Genomic DNA, 24793 nt, shown 5'->3' on the forward strand with positions numbered 1-24793 from the left:
ATTTTCGTGTCATGCCTGAATACCTATGTCCCACTGGGCCCCTCTCTATGTCTCCCCGCCTGCTTCATGGGCTTTTTCGCCAGTAAAAATGGTTTTTTCCCAGGTCCACCAGCAGCCAAAGAGGCAGGCAGTGGAAGCAAGGGGGTTTATAGGTAACGGGCAAGGGAAGCTGTAAAGCCCTTTAGTGGCAATGTATTGGGAAAAGCCACGTATGTTACTGCAATTTGAAGCAGTGATAGTTTTTACAAATATAACCTTTTATTCTCCTGCTGCTCCAAAGCACTGAGAGGAAACAAGCCCATTAAAAAGGAGGCCGTAGCCTGCAGCTCCCGGAATGTCCTGTGCCACATGCCACAGGGGTGTTCTTGGATTTCAGGTGTGCAGAGGTTATATCCATCTCCCGGGCACCAGGGTGAATGGAAACACTTCTCCTCACATTATTAACACAGGGCTAGATTCCAGCTGTCTAAATGCAACCAGTTGGTTGAGAGTTTGGGGAGAAACCAGAAATGCTGGCAGCAAAGGTTTCTGTCGTATTACACATGAACAGTGCTAGAATTTAAAAAAAAAAAAAATAAATAAAAAGGGATGAAAGGTCTCTCTATTTTTATATAGCAGAGTGAAAGTATTGGGTATCTGTGGCAATATTTAGTCCAAAGGAAAGTGTAATTGAATCCAAGTGACATAATGAGAAAGTGTCTGGCAAAGCCTTGTCCAGGGAAAAGTAGCAGGGACCATTGCCATCTAAAATTTAATTTTCTAGATGAATACACAATGGAACTGAAAGCTCTGGTATAGCTAAAAGCTATTGTACAGTAGAAGCACACTGTTTTGTGGGAAAAGACAGAGGTGTTGGCATTTTAAAGCAGGAAATGTATGGACCAAGAAGTGAGAGAGAACATTTTAGTGTTGTGGCTGAAAGTTGGAATATTTGCCCAGGACAGAGCAGAGATCAGGAACACAGTAGGGAAGAAGCAAGGGCAGGTTGACAGGAGGCAGGATGAAAACTCCCTAAAACTGGCACAGCAGGGTAACTTGGAAAATAATACAGTTTCTTTCAGACACTCTTCTGCTCAGCTTTGCTACCATGGCAGGTGTCTCAAGTTAACATCAGGCACCACCTGAGTGCTTTTAAATTGGGCCTGTGAGGGGACTCCTGCAAAGACAGAGCTCTAACTCTGGGAATGGGTTTTCTCCCTCTCTAAGAGCCTAAAAGAAATAAACAATGGAATGCTTCTGTGTGAACAAAATAAGATCAGTCAAGCAAGAAATCCTTCAAATACACTGCAAAGCAGAATTCCAAAGAACAGGTAAATTTGAGGGCGCAGATGATGTGATTGCAGCCATCGTCTCCGCAGCAGTCTAAGGATGCGTCTGCTAATGTGGCCTTTACATGCTGAACTTTTATATCTATATGTCTGATGGATGCCAGGGGGAAGAATGCCTTGGAGGGACTGATTTCTCCCTGGTGCTCTGTCTGGCTCAGCAGCCTGCTGTAGCTCGTTTTGCTGAGAGCTGCTGGTTGTTACAGCCACATGGGCCTTGGTAGCCCAGGCAGAAAATGTAACTGTTAATAACAGTTACTTGTTTTTCCACTAATTGCTTTCAGTGTCTTTTGTGGGAGAGAAGGCAACTTGCCATTGGTTGTGTTCAGAGATACATGGGAGTTTATTAACAGAAGAGCTATGTGCTAATTGAAGAGCAAGTAGGCTTCTAAAACCAGGCATTTTTGAAGTGGTGCTTGTCTCTCTATTTGTAGTTTCACATGTTCTGACCTGCAGGAGAAATGCAAAGTGAGCACAAGCAAGGAAAAGTGAAAATCAAGTTGCTGTTTTGGCACTGGCCTCTTTAAAAATGTATCTCATTTTAAAAAAGAAAATAATAAATATATATACACATATACATATGAAAGCACATTGCCCAAAAAGAAACAATGCTTCCTTGGGGATTGCTAGAACCCCTTTTTTCTTTCCATTTTTAAGTGGTAAACATTGTCCCAAGACCCAACCCGCCCCCACAGTGTTAGTGACCTAAAGCTGAGAGATGGAAGGACTGGAGGTCAAAGTTTGAGTTCAGCTTCCTGTGAGAAAGCAGAGCTGAGATTCCTTAAATATGTTAAAGCTTTACTTTAAATGGATTGCCTGTCTCTCAGTTGTTATGAAATACTTCTAAAGGAAGTATTTACATCTTTAAATGCATTCTTTCTTGTTTTTCATGCTTCCTCGCTAAAGGTAACAGTTAGCTGCATCTCTGGCTTGGCAGTACTCCTTTTTTCATTTTTCCTTTTGCTGCTTTTCAGTGTTTTCCTAAACATAGCCAAATTTTGAAAAGCTGCAGCATAGCAAAGCAAACTGATGGAAAAGGATCTCTGAGTGTAGCAGAGTGAAGGGGGTGAGCAGAAGGAAAGAGTACAACAGGAAATCCAGGCTTCTCTATTTTGATTTCAAAAAAAAAAACCTCCAAAGTTGAAAAATCTGTTCAGAACAGTTTTCTGCATTTAGGTGTTGTGTGAAAAAAAAATTGAATAAAAGAAAAAAAATAACTTTGTGGCCCATCTGTGTCCAGCTCTGGTCCTGGTCCATGAAATCTTAGCCCCCCTCAGAGTTTGACCAAGACCAAATTGAGAGACAGACTTAAAATGCTGCTAGCCTTGCATGATTTGAGCAGCTGAATTGAGCTGCTTGGTTACGTTTTTGCAATATTTTATATACAGCGTTGAATTCTCAATGGCTATTTGTCTAAAGGAAAAGAAAATGGAGAACACATGGACCAGATTAATAGGGAAAATATTGGACTTTTTTCCTTTTTTTTTTTTTTTTTTCCTACTGGCCTGCTTTCACCTATTTTGATGGAATTATTAATCATTTCTGTTGCCATGCAATATTTATAGCTAGTAGCATGATGCTTTAAGTAGGGCTAAAGTGAAAGAACAATGGGCATTTCAAGTGTATGGCAGTTTTGGGCAGGGAAGTGAGCTAAGGAAAAACAGTAGAGGGAAACAGTCACTACAATTGTGCCTGAAGTTCACTTTTCTCTACAATAAGCAGTATAGTATCCCCTTCTCCTTCCTCTCCTATCTGGGAAGAGAGATCCTGGAGTCTCTCCCTTTAGGAGAGGGCTTCAGGGCATCTGGCAGCCAAAGGGGAGCTGGACATTGCAGGGAAAGGAGCTCTGGAGGGAAGCATTTAGTCGTCTAAGTGGCAAAAGTAGAAAGCTACAGTGAACCTTTCAGCTTTTGTTTGCTCAGCTATGGAAAGACAGAGCTTGACTCATGTGTTGTTAATTGCCATTGACCGATAAACCAGAAAGAACCAACCTAGCTGAGTTATTTGCATTCTTTTTTCCAGTTCACTTGAACTGGAAATCAGTGAGATGCAATAAATAGAAAGCCATGAGGTTATCATTCACAGAGCCACTTTTCCTAGTAGAACTGTGCTTTAAATCAGCAGGACTGTCAACCCTCTGACACGGCCAGGCTGTAAATACTCAGTCATCGCTTCATTTGGGGTGCAGGGGAGTGGTGAGAAAGGAATGACCAAAAGCTTTCCCAGAAATATGCTGCCCTGAGGATTCATTTGTTGAATAGAGGCTGTGCCAATGCATTACTCTGCCAGCCTTGTACCTCTATTGAATTCTCTGCTGATTTATTCTCACTATCTGCATTCCCATGTGTGAATGCTGTACCTTTCTCCATTTGGTTTCAGTATCTGTAGACTGAGGCTGAATTTTTCAGGATTCTGTATGCAACAGGGCATGGCAAATGCAACTTTGCCCTCTTCCCTTTTCAGTTAGTCTCAGTGTTTAGTGCTCTTCTCTTAAGCTTTAAAAACATGTTGTGGGTTGGGGGTTTTTTTGGTTTTTTTTTTTTGGTTTTTTGTTTTTTGTTTTTTGGTTTTTTTTGGGTTTTTTTTTTTGGTTTTTTTTTTTTGTTTTTTTTTTTTTGTTTGTTTTTTGTTTTTTTTTTGTTTTTTTTGCTTAAAGAAAATAATAAGAAGGTCTTAAAACTTTATCCACTGTCTGTAACTCTGCAGGAATTAGTCTGGATACTGGCCTTTTGCAATACATGTGACTGGTTCTGATTGTTCGGGTTAGTATCTGAGGATTAAGAGATTTGGGAAAACTCATTCACTCTTTCATTCTTTCATGATCCTCTCAGATGCTTTGGCTGATTTTCTGCCTGCCCAAAATGGGGAAATGGAAACAAAGATGTGGGACTCTTTACACCATGGTCCTCACAGCCAGGAAAACCTTCCACTTGTCACTTGGCAGGAAAAAACAGGATCCTGTATGATGGACTTGCTCCCACTCCATATTTTTCCTAGCTGTAATTTTGGACTTCATATTGCATACATTGATGCTGAACTCTTTATATCAGATGAAAAGTCTGACACCAATTTTTTCTCCCACTGTGCCATTGTACAGATGCTAAATAGGAATAGCTGTGTCAGGAAACACAGTTGTCTATCCGCTGCTAAAAGGGTCACTGTTAAATTCATTAGAGCTGCTTTTTCAAACTGGTAAAAAGAGACGTTTCTGTTCTTAGGGTCATTATACACCCACAATGGGCCAGAAGCCCATTTCTTCTACTGAAGATGAGTATAAACCATTCTTGCACCTCCAGTGGTTTTCATTAGCAGAGCCGGTGGGAGGAAAGGCCCCCTGGGTATCCCTCAGAGGAGCCTTCTCTCCTGGGATATAGGAAAACACTAGGTGTCATCAGTGAGGTTTCCTTTCCCATTCGAGAACCCATAGCCAAGGCTGTCTATAGACCAGCTTCTCAGGATCCATCCTCCCAGAATCCTGATGCATTTTTATCGGAAAGCCAGAAAGAGTCTCTGAAATCCCTGTCTCAGACAAGTCTAGGCAAGGCTTCAGGTTGTCCAGTAAAAATCATGTCAGGATTAGGCTTGGTTTTTCAGGCTATTTTTTAAAGCCCACTTTTATGAAGAATGAAAACATTATTAAAATACCAAATAAAATAGAATTTTTTTTTGCCTTTCAGTTATCAGTTAGATCTTACTGAGGACTTTTTTTCTCTTTGCTGTTGCTTTTTCTCTTCCTCTTTGCACAAATCTCTCCCCACAGTGTCCCTAAAATAAAATGGGAATCACTTTTTTGTTCAGAAAGGCCATTTTCTGCTGTTGAGATATGAGCAGCAGTGTACCAGGCACACAGGCTCCAAGAGAAACTTTCCCCAAAGAGGACAGGGAAGTCACTAAAAAATTATTTTTAAATTAAATAAAAAACTCCCCCAAACATAAGAATTACAAGAACAGAAAAAATGTAAGAGGCTGAAGCTGCTCCAACAACTTTCAAAGAGGTTAAAACTCCTCAGGAAAAAAAAAAAAATCTGCTTTTGTCTCTGCTATGACTTTACTGTCCTCTACTGAGTCCTCCAAGCCTTGGAGAATAAAAGGGTCTTCTTTTGACCAAAAGGAGATAAAAATTATTATTCTAGACAAAGATTCTAAAAAAAGTAGCCATCTCCTTTTCTCTCCCTACCAGTCATCTTCAGTGCCAAGGTTACAAGGATGGAGGTGGCAGCCAGAAAGAGGCAAACCCCAAAAATACAGAATCCGTTTTATCTATTTCCACTTCTTTTCCTTGACATATGTGAATTATTAATGCTAAAGAGAAGAGTTTTTTCTAATATATTTTAGGTAGCTAGAATTTTGATATTTTTGCGATCTACTCTTGGAGCTGCTGGGAATGAGGGAGTTTCATCTGTTTGTGTTTAGGGAATAAACTTGCCACAGATGCTCCAAATCTTCCATTCAGTTCTTGCAGGTGACAGCTGTAATGGCAGTAGAGACTTGCAAATCCTGGCACCCACACAGTCTAGCCATAATTTTGGCTCATAAACCTCTACAACATCACATTTCACAAACGAGTGTGCAGAATGCAAAAACCCTTTTGCCTCCCTTGCCAGTTTTGGCAATACCTCAGACCCCTGCTATAAAAGAAGTGTGGCTCAAGTGGTAGCAGCTATAAAGCTAAGATCTATATTTAAGATAAAATCTAATTTAGCATCTATGAAATTAAAGCAGACCCTTTTCACAGAGTCTAAAAAGTAGATGTATTGCCAAGTCCAGGTCGCTTTTGCTGACTGGTGAGAATCCTGGATTAGACAGAAAGAATACACTTATCCTTTGGGGAAAAAAAAAAAAAATCAGGAAATTGTGATGCTTAAGGCATTAGCTATGAGCAGAGAAGATAGCAGCATCTGTGGGAGAGAATGCTGCCATAAATAGCAAAGTGTGGCTTAAGAGTTGGAAATTGTGAAATAGCTGTCTATTACCATTAAGTGGAGAAAGAGTTTTTGAGTCAGCCCCATCAGGAAAAGAACCATCACGTAAAAAAGCACTAGCTGACGTGATCCTGAGTCACAGCCTGCAGTTGCCATCCATTTTCTGTGGCTACTTCCTAACGAAAATGATTTCTTAACAGCAGTTTTTTCATTAAATCATAGAATCATCAAGGCTGGAAGAGACCTTTAGATCACCAAGCCCACCATCCACCCAGCACTGCCACCATAACCCCATAACCTGTAAACCAGCACCCAGCACCAGATGCCTCTCAAACACCTCCAGGGATGGTGACTCTACCTCTCCCTGGGCAAGGCAGCCCATTCCAATGCCTGACCACCCTAACAGGGGGAGAGTTTCTTCTAGTACCTCCCAATCTGAGGAAGAAATAGACTTTTCTCCAGGGTCTGCTTCACCTTCCCAGCTGGAATGGCTGTAGGTGGTAACTCTCAGCCACACACTGCTGAGGGCTGGCTGTGCCTCACAAAGCCAGAGGGAAGGTGGGCAATGTGGTCCTCAAAATGTCTGCAAGTAAACACTGAGTAAACCTAGGAAGAAGGTCAGTGCTACTGGAGGTTGCATTGGAAAAAATCACACTTCACTCTTCCTTCATGCTCTGTCAGAGCTGGTAATTTTTTCAGTTCTTTGTCCCGTATCTCTGCCTCTCACCCAGCTCCCAAAATAGTCCTTAAATAACAACAGACCTTGCACATCTCTCTTAAACCAAAATATGCACAAAAACTATTGTGGACCTATAGGATGCATTAGGTCAGCCTTTTCTCGGCTGCATTTTTCTCCTTTAAATTTAGTGAAATAGTAATTATTCTTAACTTATTTCCATTGTTCTGAACTCTCTATGTACAGGGATGGCAGGGCTGCCTCTCGCTTAGTTGCCTCAGCTGGAGAACAACAGACAGTGGAGTGAATCCAACAAATTCACCTGCAAGCCCCATGATGTCTTCTCCACACCCACATCTGGCACACAGGTAAGAAGCTTCATCTCTCTGATCCTCATCTGCTTCCCCATCTTCAGTCTGTTTCCCTTTCCCTCCGTATGTTGTTTCCATCCTTGCAAAACTGTTTGTTTTAGCTTCTAAAAGCAAAAGAAAAAAGCCCAAAACCCCTGTGGCATGGTCCTTTTTCTTTCTTATAATTTTTCTAGTAAGCAATCCCTGCTTTTAAAGTGGGCAGTGTTTGTTTTCAGTCCTTTGCCGTTGTTTCTCTGCCCCTGTTGAGATATTCTGGAGTTGTTCCATTTGCAGTGTCTTTACTCATCAGCAGAGTGAAGAAAGCAGTCAGCTCCATTTGAAGGGGCTCAAGATCCATTTTTGAGGAACAGCTGTGGGAAAAGGGAGGATTTTTTTCAATCCTTTTTATCACCAGATGAGCTTTTTTCACCTCTGTGGCTGGTGGCAAGACCTTGGAAAGAGAACATGGTCCTCTGGAGGAGGATTCATAACTTAATGTCAGCAGAATAACTCCACCCTGTCCTCTTTACATCTTACAAAGAATATCTTTCCTTGCTTTTACTCCAAGCCTCAGGGAATTTGTGGATGTACACGTGCATCGCCAAAACACAGTTTTGAATAGAAGTGAAAGATGAGGACAAGCAAATATACACTTAGAGACTGTGAGATGTTTTCTAAAGCATGAAGGGTCTACAGCTATCTTTCCATTAAATCCCTTTCATCACTGGGGGGCTATTCTTAGAACAAGAGTACATAAAGTTTTCTGTGTCCATTACATAAAAGCTGCAAGTAAATCTTGCTCAGTTCCTTGCTGGCCTGTGCCATTTCTCACTAGAGCAGTTTGATTATTGCCATGCTGGTTGTTGACTGGGTCTCTGACAGTCTACAGTGGGAGTAAAATGCTGCCCTTCTGATGTGGGATCTTTTGGCACTTGCTGCGAAGTTCTGTCCAAACAAATGTGCAGGCAGCAGATGAACCCTGCCTACGTGGGAGCTTAAAACAAGGAGCAGAACTCCCCCCAGTTTGTATATAAATAGAATTGCATATAAAATCCCAAGACCGTTAGCTTACACAAATTGTGTATGCCAATCATTCTAAAAATTCTTTCCAAGCAAGCAAATCCTCTATAAATCTAAGAGATAATCGAATACGTATCTTGTGGTCACTTTACACCTTTGGTGACCTCATCAAAACATGCCAGTGCTCTGCCAAAATCCATGACTCTGTCTGTAAATTTTAGCTGTTCCAGGAAGTTTGTGCACCTGATGCAATGTTACTTGTATTAAACCTTCTTCTTGCTTTAGCTCTTTTAATTTATCTAGGGTCAAGAGAGGTGTGTAGCCATTGGATTTAAGCTGAATGTGAAAAATGATTGCTACTGGAATGATACATCCAATATCTTGTCCTTAGCTAGAGAAATGGATACTTCCCAAAGACTTGGGGAAGGGCAAAAGGCCATAAACTGTAATTTATTCCTGCTATTTCAAAAGATTCAAGGATTAAAGATTCTGTTCAATATCACACGTTTTTAAGACAAAGTGACAATATAAAATGATTCATACCTTTCCCTTTATGTTTGATTTCTTCTACAGCAAGGCAACTGGTGTTGCACAGCCTTGTTTGCTACTTTCCTATTCTTCTCATATCACTCAGTCCTTTGTGAAAAGACTAGACACCACCCAGAAGCATCAGTGAGGTTGCCTTGTCCCAGCTGCTCTGGAGTTTGCTCCAAGATTTCAGTCTTGCAAGGCTGCCAACATCCACCCTTAATTTATTCCACCCTCTCTCTGGGATAGGAAAACCCCCCTAAGGTTATTTATCATCAAAAATAAGAAAACAGATTTTTGGCATTAACACAGCCAATGGGACATCTAATACTTTGTTTCAAAATCTACTCTGAGTAGCTCTGCAAGAAGCCCTCCTACAATCCCATGCATACCTTAACACTTTTACAGACATGAATTTCTTTTAAATTCCTAGGTTTTTTGGAGGATTTTACCTACTTTTTTTTTAATTTTTTTTTTTTTAATTTTTTTAGCCATCCCCTTTTCTTGCAGTTTGTTTTATAGCTTACCAGGCAGTCCTAGGTCTGATGCTTTCCTGAACTTTAGGGAGATAAAATCAATTTAATTTCCGCAGTCTGGCAAAGAGACTCTTGTATCCAGGAGAGCTGTGGAGTGAGTCTGACAGCACCATTTTTTTTGCTAATATGCTTCATTTTGTCCTGGTTTTCATTCACATCTGTATCCACCTCCATTATATGAAAAGCTTATTTACAGTCCTGCATATTTCAGGCCTTGAAATAACTATATATGGCTCACTATTTTCCCCACACATCTTCTCTTAAGTCAGGCCTTACTAACAGGATCTCAAGCGACTGACTACAATCCCTGACTGCTAGAGATGTCCCCAGTTTTGGCAGTCACAGTTTGGTGTGCCCACCTTGCTTCAGCCTCACCAGCTGGCACTTGTGATGAGAGCTGACCCTGGCAACACAGGGACCTGCCCCTCCCCGTTTGTTGTGCGCCTGCCCAGGGATCAGTGCATTCCCGACTTCCTAAGAAATCAGTGGGAAGGTCAGACAGAGCACTATGCAGATGATCTGCTCAAATTCTTGCAGAAAGATGAGTGAAACAGGGTGGAGGAAGTTATGCAAAACTCTGGCTAGACAGACCCCAAAAAAGAAAAAACATAAGCCCACGCCTTCTGTCTGGTGATACTGATGACTGAGCAACAGTGGAAACATGTTTATTTGCCAAAAAGAGCTTCCCTAGTGCTTAAAAGGAGCTGTGTACACTCATCCCTGTCTTTGTGGTCCTCTTAAGCACTTGCATCTCCAGTGCAAGGAATGAAAAGCTGGTCAAAATTCGTCACTGGAATGAAATGTGAGTTTCCTGCAGTCACTCATCCTCTCCCTCTTCCTTTCTCTACGAATAGATAAGGAGGTTGTTGTCTCCAGAAGGGTTTGTTTGCTTTGTGAGGCATTCCAATCGAGTGCCCGAGGCTGTAAGGTTAATGCTGCAGGACAGAGTGTATTGTTTCTCGACTCAAGTTCTGATTTGTGCAAGAAGGAAAAAAGTCATTTCTCATGCTGTTTTCCCCTCTTGTAAACAGAGATGGTTAGAAGTGATTTTTTTTTGCAAAGGTTTTGGTGAGACATGGAAAATGTACTCCATTCTCTCTGTTTGCAATCAGCCCTTCTTGTATTTTTTCCTTCTAACGAGCTAATTTGAAATAAGTCTGATTAGCCTACTCCTAGCACATATTTTGGATTATGGTATTGTAAAGTGTTTTATGGTGTGTAGGTACTGCACACACGATGTATTATTTTCTTAAATCCATCATCAATTATTTTTTTCCTTTGGCACTTCCTGTCAGATAAACAGAGAGAACCGAATTTGGATGTGAATATGGGTGGAGAGGGAAGGAAAAGAGGAGGTGGAGGGGGAAGGAGCAGCAAATTGTTTTGCAAAGAATCTCTGGGCTGGAGCCATGCTTTTGTTTGAAAACATAGATATGTACCCAGTGACTGCAAATGTTAAGAATAGCATGATGGCAATAATCTTTGAGAAGGCCTGAGTTATAGGTCATGTAGCTATTAATGAAAAGCACCTATGGCTCCCAAGTGTTACTTGCCATATGTTGGATTCATGTCTCAGTCCCAAAGGTTTGTGGGATGAGGGAAACCAGCCCATAGAGGGCAATCTGGTAATTCTTGTATGTGCCTCTGTGTCCACAGAAAATTGTCATAATCCCCTGACTAGACCAGTGGGAAGCAAACTGAGGTTAGGTGAGCATTGCTGCCCTGTTAGCAGAGGCTTGGGAGCAGTCTGGGGTGGGGGAAGGAACAGGGTCCATGCTTAGGATGCGGTTGTGCCCCATGGAGAGAGCTTTTTGAGATTTTCCCCTGCTGGGCTAGGGGTGGTGGAAACCTTGCCCTGAAAAGAGAGGTGGAAATATTTTTGTAGCTGCTTGTACTTGCATTTCCCTGGATTATTCAGATACTGCAAGGATGAATGCAGTAACACTTGCAAGTTACTCAGCCACCACGGTGTTGCAAGCTATATGAGGTAATAGAGAAATATTTCATTCATTTCCAGGGACCAGCTCACTGGCCCTTTTCCAGCAGCACTGTAAACTTGTAAAACTGATGGATCAGTTTCCCAAGAGTCTTTATTACCAAGACTTCTGATTTCTCAGCAACTGGAACAGCCTTGTAAACTATTCAGAACATGCAAGATACTTAAAATAAGCTTGCAATTAGTGTTCCCCAGGGTCTTGTGCTGGACTTCTTTTCCCAAAGACTCTTTTCTGTCATATTTAGCGCAGGAGAATTGGATGAGGCTCTCTTGGGGCTTATCTCTGTCAACAGGAAAAGGGCACTCCTAAATGAAACTAAGTGCTACTGCTCCCTTCCTCAAAGGCAAAAACCACTGCAATGACTAAGTTATTTCTCCAACCGGTTAAAAAAATTCCAAACATTGGGATGACGTGGATCTGCTTCCAGAGGGGTTTAGCACAAATACATGTATAACTGAATTTCAAACATAGTTCTGCATGTGAATTAAACTCCACAAAACGCCATTACTTTGACTTTTGCCATATAAAAGATGAACTTGTGTGTACCTCGTGTCTCTCTCAGCTGTCCTACTTTGATGTCCTTGTCCCTCTGTGTCATTAAGGCAACCACTTCCTGAGTGAAGCCATCTTCTGTTTGCTGGCATCTGGAGCATAGGCCAGGTACATCATCATTACACATGGGATACTGGATTCATTTTTCATTTTCTTAAAGGTTGTCTTTGGAGAGATTCTGTTTTTGAAAGTTTAAACAAACTTTAGACATCTAATGACAATATATATTATATAGACTATGATATAAATACATATATTAGATAGAAGACATAAGGCTATACTGGTAACACTTTTTTTTTTCCCACTATAAAGGAAAAAAAAATTGCCCATGCGTACTTCTGGATGATGAAAGCCATGAGCCCTTCAGTTTCAGGCAAATTAAAAAAAAAAGAAAAAACAGGAGCAGAACAACCACTTTGTTCCCCAGCCCTGCCCCCGGGTGTATAAATAGCAGGCCAGGCGGTCCTGTGCCCGAGTGGCTGCTGGAGTTCCACTCATTCCAGGGATCTTTGGACACCCTCTTATCAAAACAGAAAGGCTGACTTCACTCCCGCTCTCCCCTGATTGATTTAATGTTGGGAACAGGTAACACGACAGCTTCCATTGTCCTTGAATTAGCCACCTACTTCCAGAGGTCAAACAAACAAGCTGAAGGTCCCGAAACTCACTTCGGCTAATTGCTGCCAAAATTCCTTCTCGGCAAAATAAGCAGGGGCTGGAGCAGTTCCGGGTGACAAATGTTCTCCAAAGAGAGGGACACAAACCATCCCGAGCAGGCTAACGAGGGGTATCGAGCTACAGGGCTGGGGAGGAGGCGAAATGCGAGACAAAGTCCAGTGCCAATTTTAAACTTAGGAGCCAGAGGCACAGAAAGTTTCTACTTGATTTTAATAGGCTTTGAAGTTTTGGTCAAGCTGAGGTGGAGCTGAGCAGTGGCATTAGAACATGGCTGTCAGATTGAATCCTGGAGCACTGGAGGCTCAATTTTACGCTGGGCACCAGCATGGTCCTTTACTTGCTGAAAGCTTTCTGGCATCAACATTTCCTACCGGCTTTCTGCTTTTGTATTTTTAGAAACAATATGAGTTTAGACACAATAGGTGGTGGCTGGAACTTTTTACTCTTCTCCCTCTCATTTTCACTGTTTTCTCCTTCAAGCTGTTTTCAAGCTGTTTCTTTAACTAGTCTCTAATATATTTTTCTGTCACTTAGCACAGACACTGCAGGTACTGCTGTGCAACTTGTGTCATGCATTTCACCAAGTACACTGTGCTTAAAATGATTGATGTCACTGCTCTGCCACTCCCATGTATTCTTCAGAACGAAAGCTTCTCGAGAGTGAGAGGATTGTTTCACTGTGCTTTGAAGGGTGGTTCTCGTGCAAAGAGAGGGAAAGTGCAGACGTGTGCCCAGCTAATAGGTTGCAGGCACTTCATGTTCCTCCAAAGTACTGTCAGCTCCTGTTTAACCCTAGATTGATTGATGGGATTCCACGTCCCACCTGCAGCTGCACAGATGCTGTGGACAGGCAGCTCCTAGAGCCAATTGCATCAGGTCCTGCTTCACTTGCCGTTGTTTATATATAGCCTGACCTCTACAGTAAGCGGCTAGTACATTTTTCCATATGTGGATATAATAAATAAGCTCAGAGACCAACTGAGATATCCATAGTTTTGATTTATCCATGTTAGGTGACCACCTTGCTCATAGGAAGCATGGATGAGAAATACTTCAACAACAGCTTTTTCTTTTCCGATTTTCTTCTCTAAGAGAGTGTTTTACCCTTACTTTAACAGCCTTAAACTCTAAAATACTGTTTTCTCCATCTTTCTTTTGTTCTCTATCCTGTTTTGAAACAAACAGGGTTCTTAGCAACCTGATGCAGTTGAAAATGTCCCTGTTCATTGCAGGGAGGTTGGACTAGATGACCTTTTATAATCCCTTCCAACCAAAACTAGTCTGTGACTCTATGACACTGCTAAGTGCTCCCTTTCTGCTGCTTTGCAAACATCAGCACAATGATGTTTTGCGTCTAAGACATCATGAAATGTAACTTAATACTGGCTCTCTCTGTTTCCATCTCTGCTCAGACCTCTTAGTAGTCTTTGACTCCTGTGGCTCTGGTCTGAACATCTCTCCAGACACGGCTCGCAGCACTTCTGCGCTTTCCTCCCAGCATGGCTTCTTGCTCTTGCCAAGAGCAGCCTGTGTCAGACCAACCTCACAGCAGTCCTGTCACTGAGGTTATAAACAAAGTCAATGTGTCAGATTTCATTCATCTGGGTTTCAGGACAGCATCTGATGTTCTGCTTCAATCCTTACACTGCCAAAGCCATCATTTTTATGCCAGGTGAGCAGGTGCCAGACTGGAGCAGGGAAGACTGCAACAAGAAGTATGATGCAGAAAGGTAGTTAATGACATTTGTTTACATATTTGTATGTAATTATATAAATATATGGTTATAAAATTAAAAGGTTTTGAAAGCTTTCCTGCTTAATTTTTTCACAGTAAACTAGGCACAAAGACTGCAAGTTTGCTAATGATATTTGTGGATGACAGAAGCTGGGAGGCCCTATCAGGAGGGAGGAAGATCTGAAAAAAATGTTATGGGAAGAACAACAATGTAATGGAGTTGAATTCAGAAGCATAGATGAGTAAAGCAGACATATGGATATAATTTATCAGTAAACTGAAATATGGAGAAAAATAGGAAAAAATTTAATCAACTGGGCAATTCTCCAGTACCTTTGGGGCACTGTTACGGATTCCTTTGGAGAGGGAAATGTCATTCTGGGACATATCAATCAAGATGTTTACAGTGGAAACACTAAATCCATGGCAGAAGATGACATCAGTAAGGTGCCCTTGGGACACTACATATGATTTTGATGTCTCATGCCCATGGAAAATACAAATCCGAACAGGTGTAAGGAAAGGCTACTGAGATCAGCAGGAGTGCCACGATCTTTCCTTACAAATGGAGGCTGAGGCAACCTCGGCTTGTTCAGCCCAGGAAAAATGAAGGTTGACAGGGGATATGGTTTCCCTCTAAAAATACCCAGGAGTCAAACAGCAATGAGGGAGAACTATTTAAACCCATATGTGACTAAACTTAGTCTGGAAATAAGATGCAAGTTGCTGGCCATTAAAACAAACAGAGGCAAGGACAGCCTTCCGATGGGAACAGCTGGGACCAGAAAAGCACAAGCACTTCTAAGACGTAAATTCATTTGGGAAGAAATGCTGTAGCATTTCAGGAGGAAAAGGGTAAGGCTTGATGGCTCCTGGATCCACCCATGGAGAGCATAACTGCTTCTGACAGTGAGGGGTGCTTCTGTGTACCTGTGGTCCCTTCTGGCCCTCTTGCTCATCTTTATTTATGCACAGAATTTTGACCAAACTTATCAGCACAATGCAGTTTTCAGGCTTCTGGGAGTGACACCCAGATCTATGTGGCAGCCAACCTTGCAAAGTCAACAAGGAACTGGTGTTTTCACAAATAAATCATCGCAAAATGATTCACATATAAACAGTACACTGGTGTGTAAAAACTTGGTTCAAATTCTTAAGATGTAAAATACAAGCTTCTCTGGTGGCTGTTTCTTTTTTTTCCCTGCTGTTCTCCTCTGTCAGTAAAGTTTACCTGTATTTTATTTACTGTGGGAATAGCTATTAGTTGATATAATATTTTATGTGGGCAGTTAAAATATTTATAATATTTTATGTGGGCAGTTAAAATAAGATCTCCTGAACATGTTCTCTGATCTTACTGCTCTCATGCCTGTTTTGTATTTCTCTGGGGGAAAAAAAACGCAAACAACTCTAGAGGTGGTTACAAAGGCCTAGAGAGGTTTCTCTGTATGCACAGATTTTTGCATGGCTTTACCTAAGCAGTTATAAAATCCAGGACAACTAAGTGAATCCAACAGGAAAGGTAAGCTGATTTTTTTCCCCCTTAGTTTACTTCCAAACACTTGTAAATGTATTGTTAGACCTGTTGATAAAGGGGGGTGGTGTCACTGGTTTGGACTATGTTCATTTTTGTACCAGTTCAGTTGTGTGAGCTGGATGAAGGGTTTTGACTTGAGGATGATGTGGGGTTGTGGAGGGGGAGCCCCAAATGGCATCTGCTGGGTGCCCAGGCTGAGCAGCAGAACAGACCCTGTAAAAAGACTGTGCTTTTGTGTGTGAGTGGTGCTGGTAGGAATAAAGCAGGGGAGCTGCCTGCTCCCCTGCTGTGCCCTCTCTCCAAACCCCTGTGCCCAGCTGCTCCTCACCTGCCAGGCTCTTTGTGCTGCAGCTTGCACCCACTGCCTCCCTCGGCAAGGCAATCTATCATGCACAAGTCTGCAGGAAAAGCTGCATCTCCTCTCCCGTGGCATTAATTAATATAAGTAATTGCAAGGATCACTCTGAAAGTTTGGCTGTTTACCTGCCAAACCCGACTTAATTGGTATTCAAGCATAGCTCAAACATAGCTCAAAGACATCACTCAGCAAGCCCTTCCTGCACAGCTGATGCACTGTAATTAAACCACACCAAGCCACAGGTTTCTGCATTAACCATTCCTTGCCATTAAGGAAAAGGAAATCAGGGCAGGCAGCTCACTTCAAGAGGTAAGAACAGGGATAACTGAAGGCATTACTCCCATAATTCTGTCAAAACTAGTAAATATGAAGTCTGATTTTTTTTCCCCTCCTTTTTTCTTCCCATGTATTGCTCCATTTGAAAAAGCAGAAAGGGCGATGTCAGCCTGGGGTAGAGTAATCCAGTAGTTAGTTGTTAGTAGTGGTGAAGGAATTTGGAAGAACTGGTTTCAATTCTTTGACAGTTGATTCCTTGCATGAATAAATGTTTATTGCCTCTGGTCACCATCTGTAAAATGAGGCTAATGCCTCACAGCAGGGCTGTGAGGATGAAGCTGTTCAGGCTGTGACGTTCTGAGAGGCTTCAGATTGATTTCAGTCCCTAAAATGGGCCATGTTTAATGTGATAAGAAGATAACCTTAAGCTTCTGAAAAGGTTAATTGTGTTTCCTGGAATGAAGAGGTTTAGTTGCTGTTTCATTGGCTTGGACACACAAAGTAGAAATGTTGAACCTGTGGCATGGGCTGTGGCATCCACATAGGTGGTCCTTCTTTTACCTGAGGAGGAGGGAACAAACCAGATATTCCTAGCTTATAACTAGGAATGACCAGGCTCCAATGTGTCTGCTCAGTCACTACAAAGAAGTCCAGTAATAACATACATTTCCTCTGTTTATGCAATTTACCAAGATTCTAGAGACACTGTAAATAAGAAGTATTTTATTAGTCAATATTACTTTCTCTTTACAAAGCAAAGCACCAATAAAGAAAAATTAAAGAAGGGTTGATTAGCTGAAATAAAAAAGAAATCTGGGTATAAAAAGACTAATAAATCCATTTATAACATTAAGAGCTTCAATGGCTAGAGTGGGAACACCAACACTGTTAAATTTTCAATCTGATGAAAACCATGGGCTTAAAAACTCTCTTGATCATCACGCTGAGGAGCAAACTGCTGTCAGAGGACACAGCTACAGCAGAAGTAACACAAAGAAACATGCTTCAGTGAGAAAATGGGCTGATGACAAGTGGTGAAGATGGTAAGCACAGCTGTGGGGAGAAGAGGGCTCTAACATGTGAGAGAAAAGGGTGACAAGTAAGAGAAAACTTGACCATGAGGGTTTTTTTGGCTGACAAAACCGTTCCAAGGTGGATTGGGTGGGTGAATCCAGCTGGCTGGATGCTGAAGCTCCTGCCAGCCACTCTGCCCAACCACACAGCTCCTCCCATGCCAAGAAGTCTTTGGGCTAACTGGACTTATTGTGGTAGACAGGATGTATAAGAGGATGCAGTCCAGCACAGGCTATCTTTCCAAAACAGGGACAGGAAAAAGAAAAACAGAACAAAACAAACAACAAAACCACAAAATACCAAACAAACAGAAAAATAAAAGTTCTTCTGTGATACCAGTTCAAGGTGGTTTGGGCTTCACTGTGACCAAAGAGTAACCACTTGCCCTGTCAAAAGCTGACTGCAGCCCCTGCTTCACAGAAACAAATAGAAATTATCTAATTTATTGTAGTTTTTGGCCACAGAGCTATCTTGGAACTGGAACTAAGCTATTATGCTCTAGATGATATTCACATTAACCTCTATAGAGAGAGGATTACTTTGTGCTGAACAGCAGTTATATGCTGAATGTAAATATTTACACTAGCTTTACCTTTGGAAGAAAAGCAAAAGTGAAAGTAGCAGTGCAGTAACAGCACAGCTTGTAGTTGAATGCTTCAGCGCACAGAAGGGTAATGTTACATTAACTGGTGTTTAATTAAAAATAATTCGACTGTGCATTGTTCATCTGTTCATAATTTATGGGCTACTTTTCCCACTTACAAATACCTTTTTGTACTTCACCGCAGGTGATATTCTCTGTCAGTTTTGCAGAGCCTATTACCTGGCACCTAAGGCATTTCATTAGCATTTAAAGGAGGCTTAAGTGCCTGAGTAATTCTGAGATAGGCTGTATCTGCCTGGCTAGCTGACTACTGCATTTAATTAATTTCCAGACTCTTTCCTTCCTTGTTCTTTGGAGAAAATGCAAGCTCTGTCTAAAATCCGGTAGTGGTAGGAAGAACAGGCAGGCCACAGTTCTAGCTGCTGCCGAAGTTTCTTGCTCAACTTACTATCTCTAATTTTGCTATTCATCTTAATGAAAAGCTTTTTCTCAAAGAGGAGAATATTTGAAAAGCAACCAAGAATGAAGCGATCTCGAGCGAATGAGTTGCCTCTATTTCTGTGCCCTGTGTCTGGAGGCAAAGGAAAACAGATTCATTTGTTACAAACTGATCATGCCACAGCGAAGTGATGACGGACTCAAAGATGAGACTGCCAGCTCTGAGCTGGGAGTGGCACTGGCCTTGCTGCCATGGGTGGGTATGGAGCAGATTGCGTGCAGGCTTGCCGGGGCTGAAACCTGCTGCAACACCAAGCAGCAAAAGTCTCTCTGCACCTTCTTCTTCGGTCACGATGAATTAATGTAACACTGTCCTGAGATGCTGCATGTGCAAGCTACTTCTCCAACAGCAAAAGTTGAAGGTTTTGGGAGAACTGAAGTGGAAAAGGATGTTTTTCACTAACGTGGCACAATGCAAAATCAAGCAGGACCACAGGCTGTGTGCCCTGGTGAGCTGAGAGCAGATTGCTACCCAAGCAGTCAGTACAGGGACATGCTGACACAGGAGATATCACGTGAGTCACACCGGGGTGTGGGATCCTGGAGCTTTTTCTCCTCCAATAAATAAAACAGCTTGAGAGTGACCTACAGCCCTTGTGACACAATGAAAAATCCCTGTGTTGGGTAATTTTTACCTCCATGAATTAAAATCATGTGGGAGTCTGTTTGTGTAACAGGGATTTTTAGTTTTACCCAATTGGAGAGACTTAATAGGAAAAGAGCAGACTAAGGAAGGAAAGTTTCTGAAACAGTGGTTTGGCAACAGTAGTGGGGGGTTTAGATGCTTTTCTTTTGAGATGCTATTTGAGGCGCATTTGTTCTAAAGACACACAGCTCAGTGGGACACTGTTAAAATACACTTGTCAAGGTTCACTGAGCCAGGGCCTGGTTTCATGCACACCCAGGCACCTAGGGCACAGGTCTTCTAACCCAGCACCAGCTCCAGCCTGAGGGCTCCTGTTTGGGGTAGCCTGTGAGGGCAATGGGCACAGCAGGGCCAAAATCGGGCTCAAAGCTGTGCAAGTGATAATAAAAGCAAGGGACAGTGCTCTGGGGCCAGAGGCAGGGCTGTCCATTATGAGGATTGTGTGTTGTGTTGGATGGATTTCTTCTGCACTCCTTCTCCACAGTAAATCCATGCTTGAGGAGGGTACTGAAATCCTTTGCATCGAACTGATAATGGCACTGTTAACTAGATGCACATTTCTTTCACAGCCATTTTTGCTTGTCATGACTTCTTGTCGCACGTGAAGTTTGGCAGGAACCTCAAGCCTCCCCAAGCTGGGAGGTGCGGCTGAATGTGACTCTGAAGTGCCACTGCTGTTTCATCCTCGCCCTATTCCTGCCTCTCCCAAGGCAGCAGCAGTGCTCTCCCAGCCAGCCCACCCCGCTCCACGGATTCCCAGCTGCATTCCCAGCTAGACAGCCCTCTTGTTAAAAAATTAGTCCTATAACAACCTGATCAAGCATCACCTTAGAACCTGATTCATTTAATGGACCCACTCCTACAGCGAAGTTGTGCCAGAGACATTAATTTGTGGCGGATCCCTTCCAATTTCGGAGCTGATCTTATGCATGACTACTCTACACCTGATTGTTCTTGTGCCAGCCTTCTGTCAGCTCTTCCGCCTCGCTGCCGTTCCCCCACTTTGATGTCCTCAGGGGGCGAGTACATCCCTGTCATTCCTCACATTAAATCAGCCAAACTCCCTCTTTTCGTAGTCTCTCCTGCTCCGCTTCAGGCTGCCCCGCGGCTTCCCCCCATCCCTGCCCGGCAGCGCAGCCCCTTCCCTCAGGACGGGCACACGGGGAGCGGCTCCTCCCCGCTCGCCCTTGCGCTTCACAGGTGCGCCCGCAGCTGCGTGTGCGTAAATCACAGCGGGGCGAAAGTGAGCGCTCCCCCGTTAAAAACAAACCAAAACAAATCAAACAACACGGCAAACCTGGGCACCGCGCGGGCTTTCCGGCCCCTGCCCCGCTCCGCAGCCCCGTCCCGTGGCGGCCGGGCAGGGCTGGGCCGGGCCGGGCCAGGGGAGGAGCGGCGGGAGACGGAAGTGAAAACAAGAGCGGGGGGACGGAGCTGCCGCCTCGCAGACGCGCCGCGGTGTCCTCGCCTCTTCGCGCTGTGCCGCACCGCCGGGTGAGTGCCGGGGCGGCAGAAAGCGAACAGAAAATAACCAGGGGGGGAATTAGGCAAAAAGTCAGTCGGCCGGGCGCGGTTTGTAAAGCTCCTCGGTGCTTATTTGCGTTTCATTTAGCTTCTGTGAGCAGGGCGCGCAGCTTGCCGTGGTGGCGGAGCGCCCGGCCGGGGTGCCGGGGTGCGGCGGGGGCGCGGCCCGGCCCCGGGGCAGCGCCTCGGGAGCCCGGGCTGCGGGACACCTGCGGCGCTCCTCGCCGCCAGCCGAGCGCTGCCGTGTTCGTAGGGCTGCTCGGGCACAGGGCTCCGGTGTGCCCCGCTCCCCGGGCTTTGGGTACCCCCGGGGCTGCACGCCGGGTGCCTCTGGAGCGGCTGGGGCTCTGGGAGCGCTGGAGCCGAGACCGAGCGCTCCTGGGGGGAGTTCTGGTCCCCAGCCTGCGCTGGCCCTGGGGCTCCTCGGCCCGGGCAGGTGGGCAGAGCGGGTGTATGGGGTGTACGGGGGCTTGTGCTGGCGCTGCCCGCGCCCTTCCTCAGGCTCGGCCGCCCCGGGGCAGGAGGGCCCCGCTGGGTGCTGCGGACCGGCGGCTCCGCGCCCTGGCCGGCAGCGGTGCGGGATTTGAAATTCCCCCTTCCAGACGCAAGTCCACCGAGCGTTTGATCGTCTGAAGGAAAGTTGCACAATGTCACCCTTAGCTGGTTTGTTTGCACAGTGCTCCGTACGTGAAGTGAGGTTGGTGGTTCGCGGTGTTTCCATTTAGCTGGCACATTTTAAGAAATTTGTTAAATAAACTTGGAGCGGGTCTTCTTTGTTTGCTGTTCCTTCTTAGTGTATCTGTTATCTGTCAGGCTAGAGTTGCAGATATACCAGAATGAAGGGGGTGAGAAAGGAAAGATGAGTGATGCTGAGTGTGATGCACTGTATTTCAGCACGCAGTTTCTTCCCTCCTATTTCTAGTTGCTACAAATGAAAAAGAATGGTATCAATTCCTAGCAGAATTAATTATTTTTCCTGGGTGTGTAGCTGTAACTAGTTGATGCTCAGTTAAAAAAAAAAAAGGAGAAAGCTACACAGGTGCTTTAGTTTCAATTGCTAGGTAAAGCCTGCTCACCTGTGTGAAACAGCTGCACTATATGCTGGTCAGCCGATGTGGCTTGCTTTTCTGCAGTCTCATAATTTACAGTGACCTGTCACTGCAGAGGATTTCATTTAGCGGGAGTGAACCGAATGTGTATTTTTATGCAGAAGGAAATCTGTGACTAATTCAGATCCTCTTTTTGAAAGAATTCTGTGCGCAGGGCAATTAAACAGCTTAGTTCTCACTTTAGTGGTGAGCAAGCCTCCTAAGAATCCTGGCTCGAACTTGGCGGGGTCTTTTCTTCCTCTTTAGCCACAGGCGAGCTTAATCTTGTGCCCTTCCCCTTCTGTTCATTGGTGCTTGTCAAGGTTATTAAGGGTGGGTCGAGTCAGAGCCTGGGGTCAGAGCTGCCCCTTTGCTGGGTGCCAGCAGGCAGTGGTGGGTTGGGAATGGCCCAGTTACTCAGGCGCCTCTGGTACAAGCTCCAGATTCTGCTTCGTAATATATATGTATATATATCGTGCTGTCTAATGCCAGTAGCCCTGCTTTGGTTACCTGAGTGGCCATCGGTGTGAATAAAACTTCACTGATTTAGAAAAAAATCTGAGTGGCTGTCTGCTGCTTTGGGAGGTGAACCCAAAAACGTGTGTTGTGGATGGCTCTCTTGGGGAGTGACGTCCTCGCATCGATGGGGGCTGTGCGACTGCCCTGCCCTCGTGTTTCTTGTGGGTGCGCTGCATTTGGAAAAATCCGCCTCCTCTGAGAAACTAACGTGGCTCCCCTGCAGCCTATGAACAGCTAAAACCGGGCTTTTCAAAGTTTGGTGGGGTTTGCAGCCGCCTGCTGCTGCTTGGCTGAAGGTCCACCTTAAATGTCCCTATATGAGTATGGAATCTGGCTGTGCCCCGGTGTAGTCTTACACCAGCCTGCCCTGGTGTGCTCCTGCCGGGCTTCAACTATACAAAAATAGACGGCATCCACTACCTAAGATGTCATTGTAACATTACTTATCTGAGGTGGAACTGAAGCCCTTATCTTTGACGCTGAACAGCACTTAAATAATCTCAGTTGCCTTTTAAAGGTAATTTGTTAGCCGCATTTGTGGAGAGGGAGATGCTTGGGTTTTGCTTCCTCAGCATTAAATTGTGACTGTGGACATTTTACTTTAGTTCGCGGCTTTCATTTTGGGGGTTGGTTTTAATACCTGTCTCATCTGTAACATTGTTCTGACACTATGAAGCTATGCTATAAAAATAAGAAAGTCACAGGGACTTTATTTTCCTCTGACTAACTGCAAAGTTGTGATGCTTTTGGCATTGTTATGTTTAGAAATAAGCTTTGAGCTGATGACAGGGCAGCATATGATACTAATTTTGTTAGAAATGAATGTGCTAGTAGTGCTAATGTCTTCCATACTTTGGTTTAAGGGATGCTATCAATTCATGCTTGTCTCAATATTGACTTTTTTTAAGCTGAGCTTTAATGCTGGATGGTTTTACCACCCCTGCCCCACACTGTGTTTTGTTAGTGAAAAGTAGTTGTCAAACATTTTGCTAGCGACAGTTCTCTCAGTTCTGTTTCTTCCTAAATTGTGGAGGGAAACAACATATGGGGAGTAAAGCACAAGTCGTGACAGACCTGGTGTGGAGTTTTTGGCTGTTTTTGGGGGAGGGGAATACAGCCAACGAAAGAAGGTTTTCAAAATTGCAGACAGCGCCTTTTGTTTTTATAATCTTTAAATTAAATCTCTAATCCTCTTCTGCAGGCATCAGTTCTTTGGATTTGGTCCGTGAATACTAAACATCATGAGCAACTACAGCGTGTCTTTGGTCGGGCCGGCTCCCTGGGGTTTCAGGCTTCAAGGGGGCAAGGATTTCAATGTGCCTCTGTCTATCTCTCGAGTAAGTGCATTTGCTTCTTTTCCTGCATGTGGGTATCTGTTATGCTGTGGCCAACCCACAACATTCAGACAAAGCCATTAATTATAGACACTGGGGTTCAGCTTGCCCTGTGGCTTGGAGGGCTTTTGGGGGTCGGGGAGGGAGGGATAGAAAGGGGAAAATAAATCTTTATTGCATAAAGGCTCCAAGAAAATTAGCTTAGGAAGGACTTGTTAATTTGAAACGGTTGTTTTATCTGCATTTATTTATTCAAATAACGAAAGAAATTACCCTTGAATTCCCTTCCCTGTTCCCATACAGAAAATAGAGATGCAGAGGTTGAAGGCTGACAGGAAACAAGCAATTTACTTTGCTGGGCTGAGCCTGTGCATTTCAAATGAGAAACAGTGGGGAAAAATCACTCGTGTTACACTTGTTTATTCAGCAGCCCTTAGCTGCTTGAGGATCTTGTGATGTCTGTTATTACAAATCCTACTATTTGTAATAAAATGGTACTTAAATGACAGTAGCTGTAAATAGCAGTTCATCAATATGTGCCTGAGTGAACGTGCCAGTTTCTCATGAGTGTTTTATAGAGTATGTGCTCTGAACTGGTATTCAAGGGATTTGAGGAACTAAGTAAAAACAAATATGATCTTTGTACCCAGCACTGTCTAACTAGTTTCCTACTTCAAAACTGTGTTTTCAGGAAGGCTTGTCTTTCAGTGTGGGCTAAGTTTCAAAGCCTTTTGCAGATGGCTGAAGCACTTTGCACATAAGATATAGGGACAGACTTTGCAGTATTGAATTTCTAGAATCACTGGAAATCTCTGGGTGAAGGGACTGGCTCTGCACCCTGACACCTTTAAATCTGATTAACCAGGTGGAATAATTTATATACAAATGGCCCCTCCTCTGTCAACAGCTCTCCTCTCCCTACTGCGTTTTTGTGGAGTTTAGTGACAAAGATGAATTATTTTTTACACCTGTTGGGATGGCAGAATTGATACTGCCCTGGGAGATGGAGCAGGTTT

At 43.7% G+C, this 24793-nt stretch overlaps 1 protein-coding gene and 1 long non-coding RNA gene across 11 annotated transcripts in view; one reads left to right on the top strand and one right to left on the bottom strand.

Annotated features, from left to right (window-relative positions):
- Nucleotides 1-1199: 1199 nt before the first annotated feature.
- Nucleotides 1200-20657, bottom strand: LOC121346549. The gene is made up of 4 exons (XR_005954091.1): nucleotides 20610-20657; nucleotides 12575-14287; nucleotides 11901-12084; nucleotides 1200-1775 (listed from the first exon to the last, which is right to left on the bottom strand). It is a non-coding gene; the product is annotated as an uncharacterized LOC121346549 (long non-coding RNA).
- PDLIM5 (PDZ and LIM domain 5) overlaps nucleotides 15154-24793 on the top strand; it is a 131813-nt gene continuing 122173 nt past the window's right edge. For 2 of the 10 annotated variants that reach the window (XM_041424430.1, XM_041424440.1), the window contains exons 1-2: nucleotides 20651-20806; nucleotides 23645-23780. In XM_041424430.1, coding sequence (XP_041280364.1) covers nucleotides 23685-23780 — 96 coding nt within the window. In that variant the 5' untranslated portion in view covers nucleotides 20651-20806; nucleotides 23645-23684. Of the gene's footprint in view, nucleotides 15175-20642; nucleotides 20807-22819; nucleotides 22961-23005; nucleotides 23070-23644; nucleotides 23781-24793 lie in introns of those variants that run through there. The other 8 variants (XM_041424433.1, XM_041424435.1, XM_041424441.1 and 5 more) reach the window with 8 other exon arrangements.

Source organism: Onychostruthus taczanowskii, unplaced genomic scaffold (genome assembly GCF_017590055.1).
Source record: "Onychostruthus taczanowskii isolate IOZ18803 unplaced genomic scaffold, ASM1759005v1 scaffold82, whole genome shotgun sequence".
In the NCBI taxonomy this organism is placed as follows: domain Eukaryota; kingdom Metazoa; phylum Chordata; class Aves; order Passeriformes; family Passeridae; genus Onychostruthus; species Onychostruthus taczanowskii.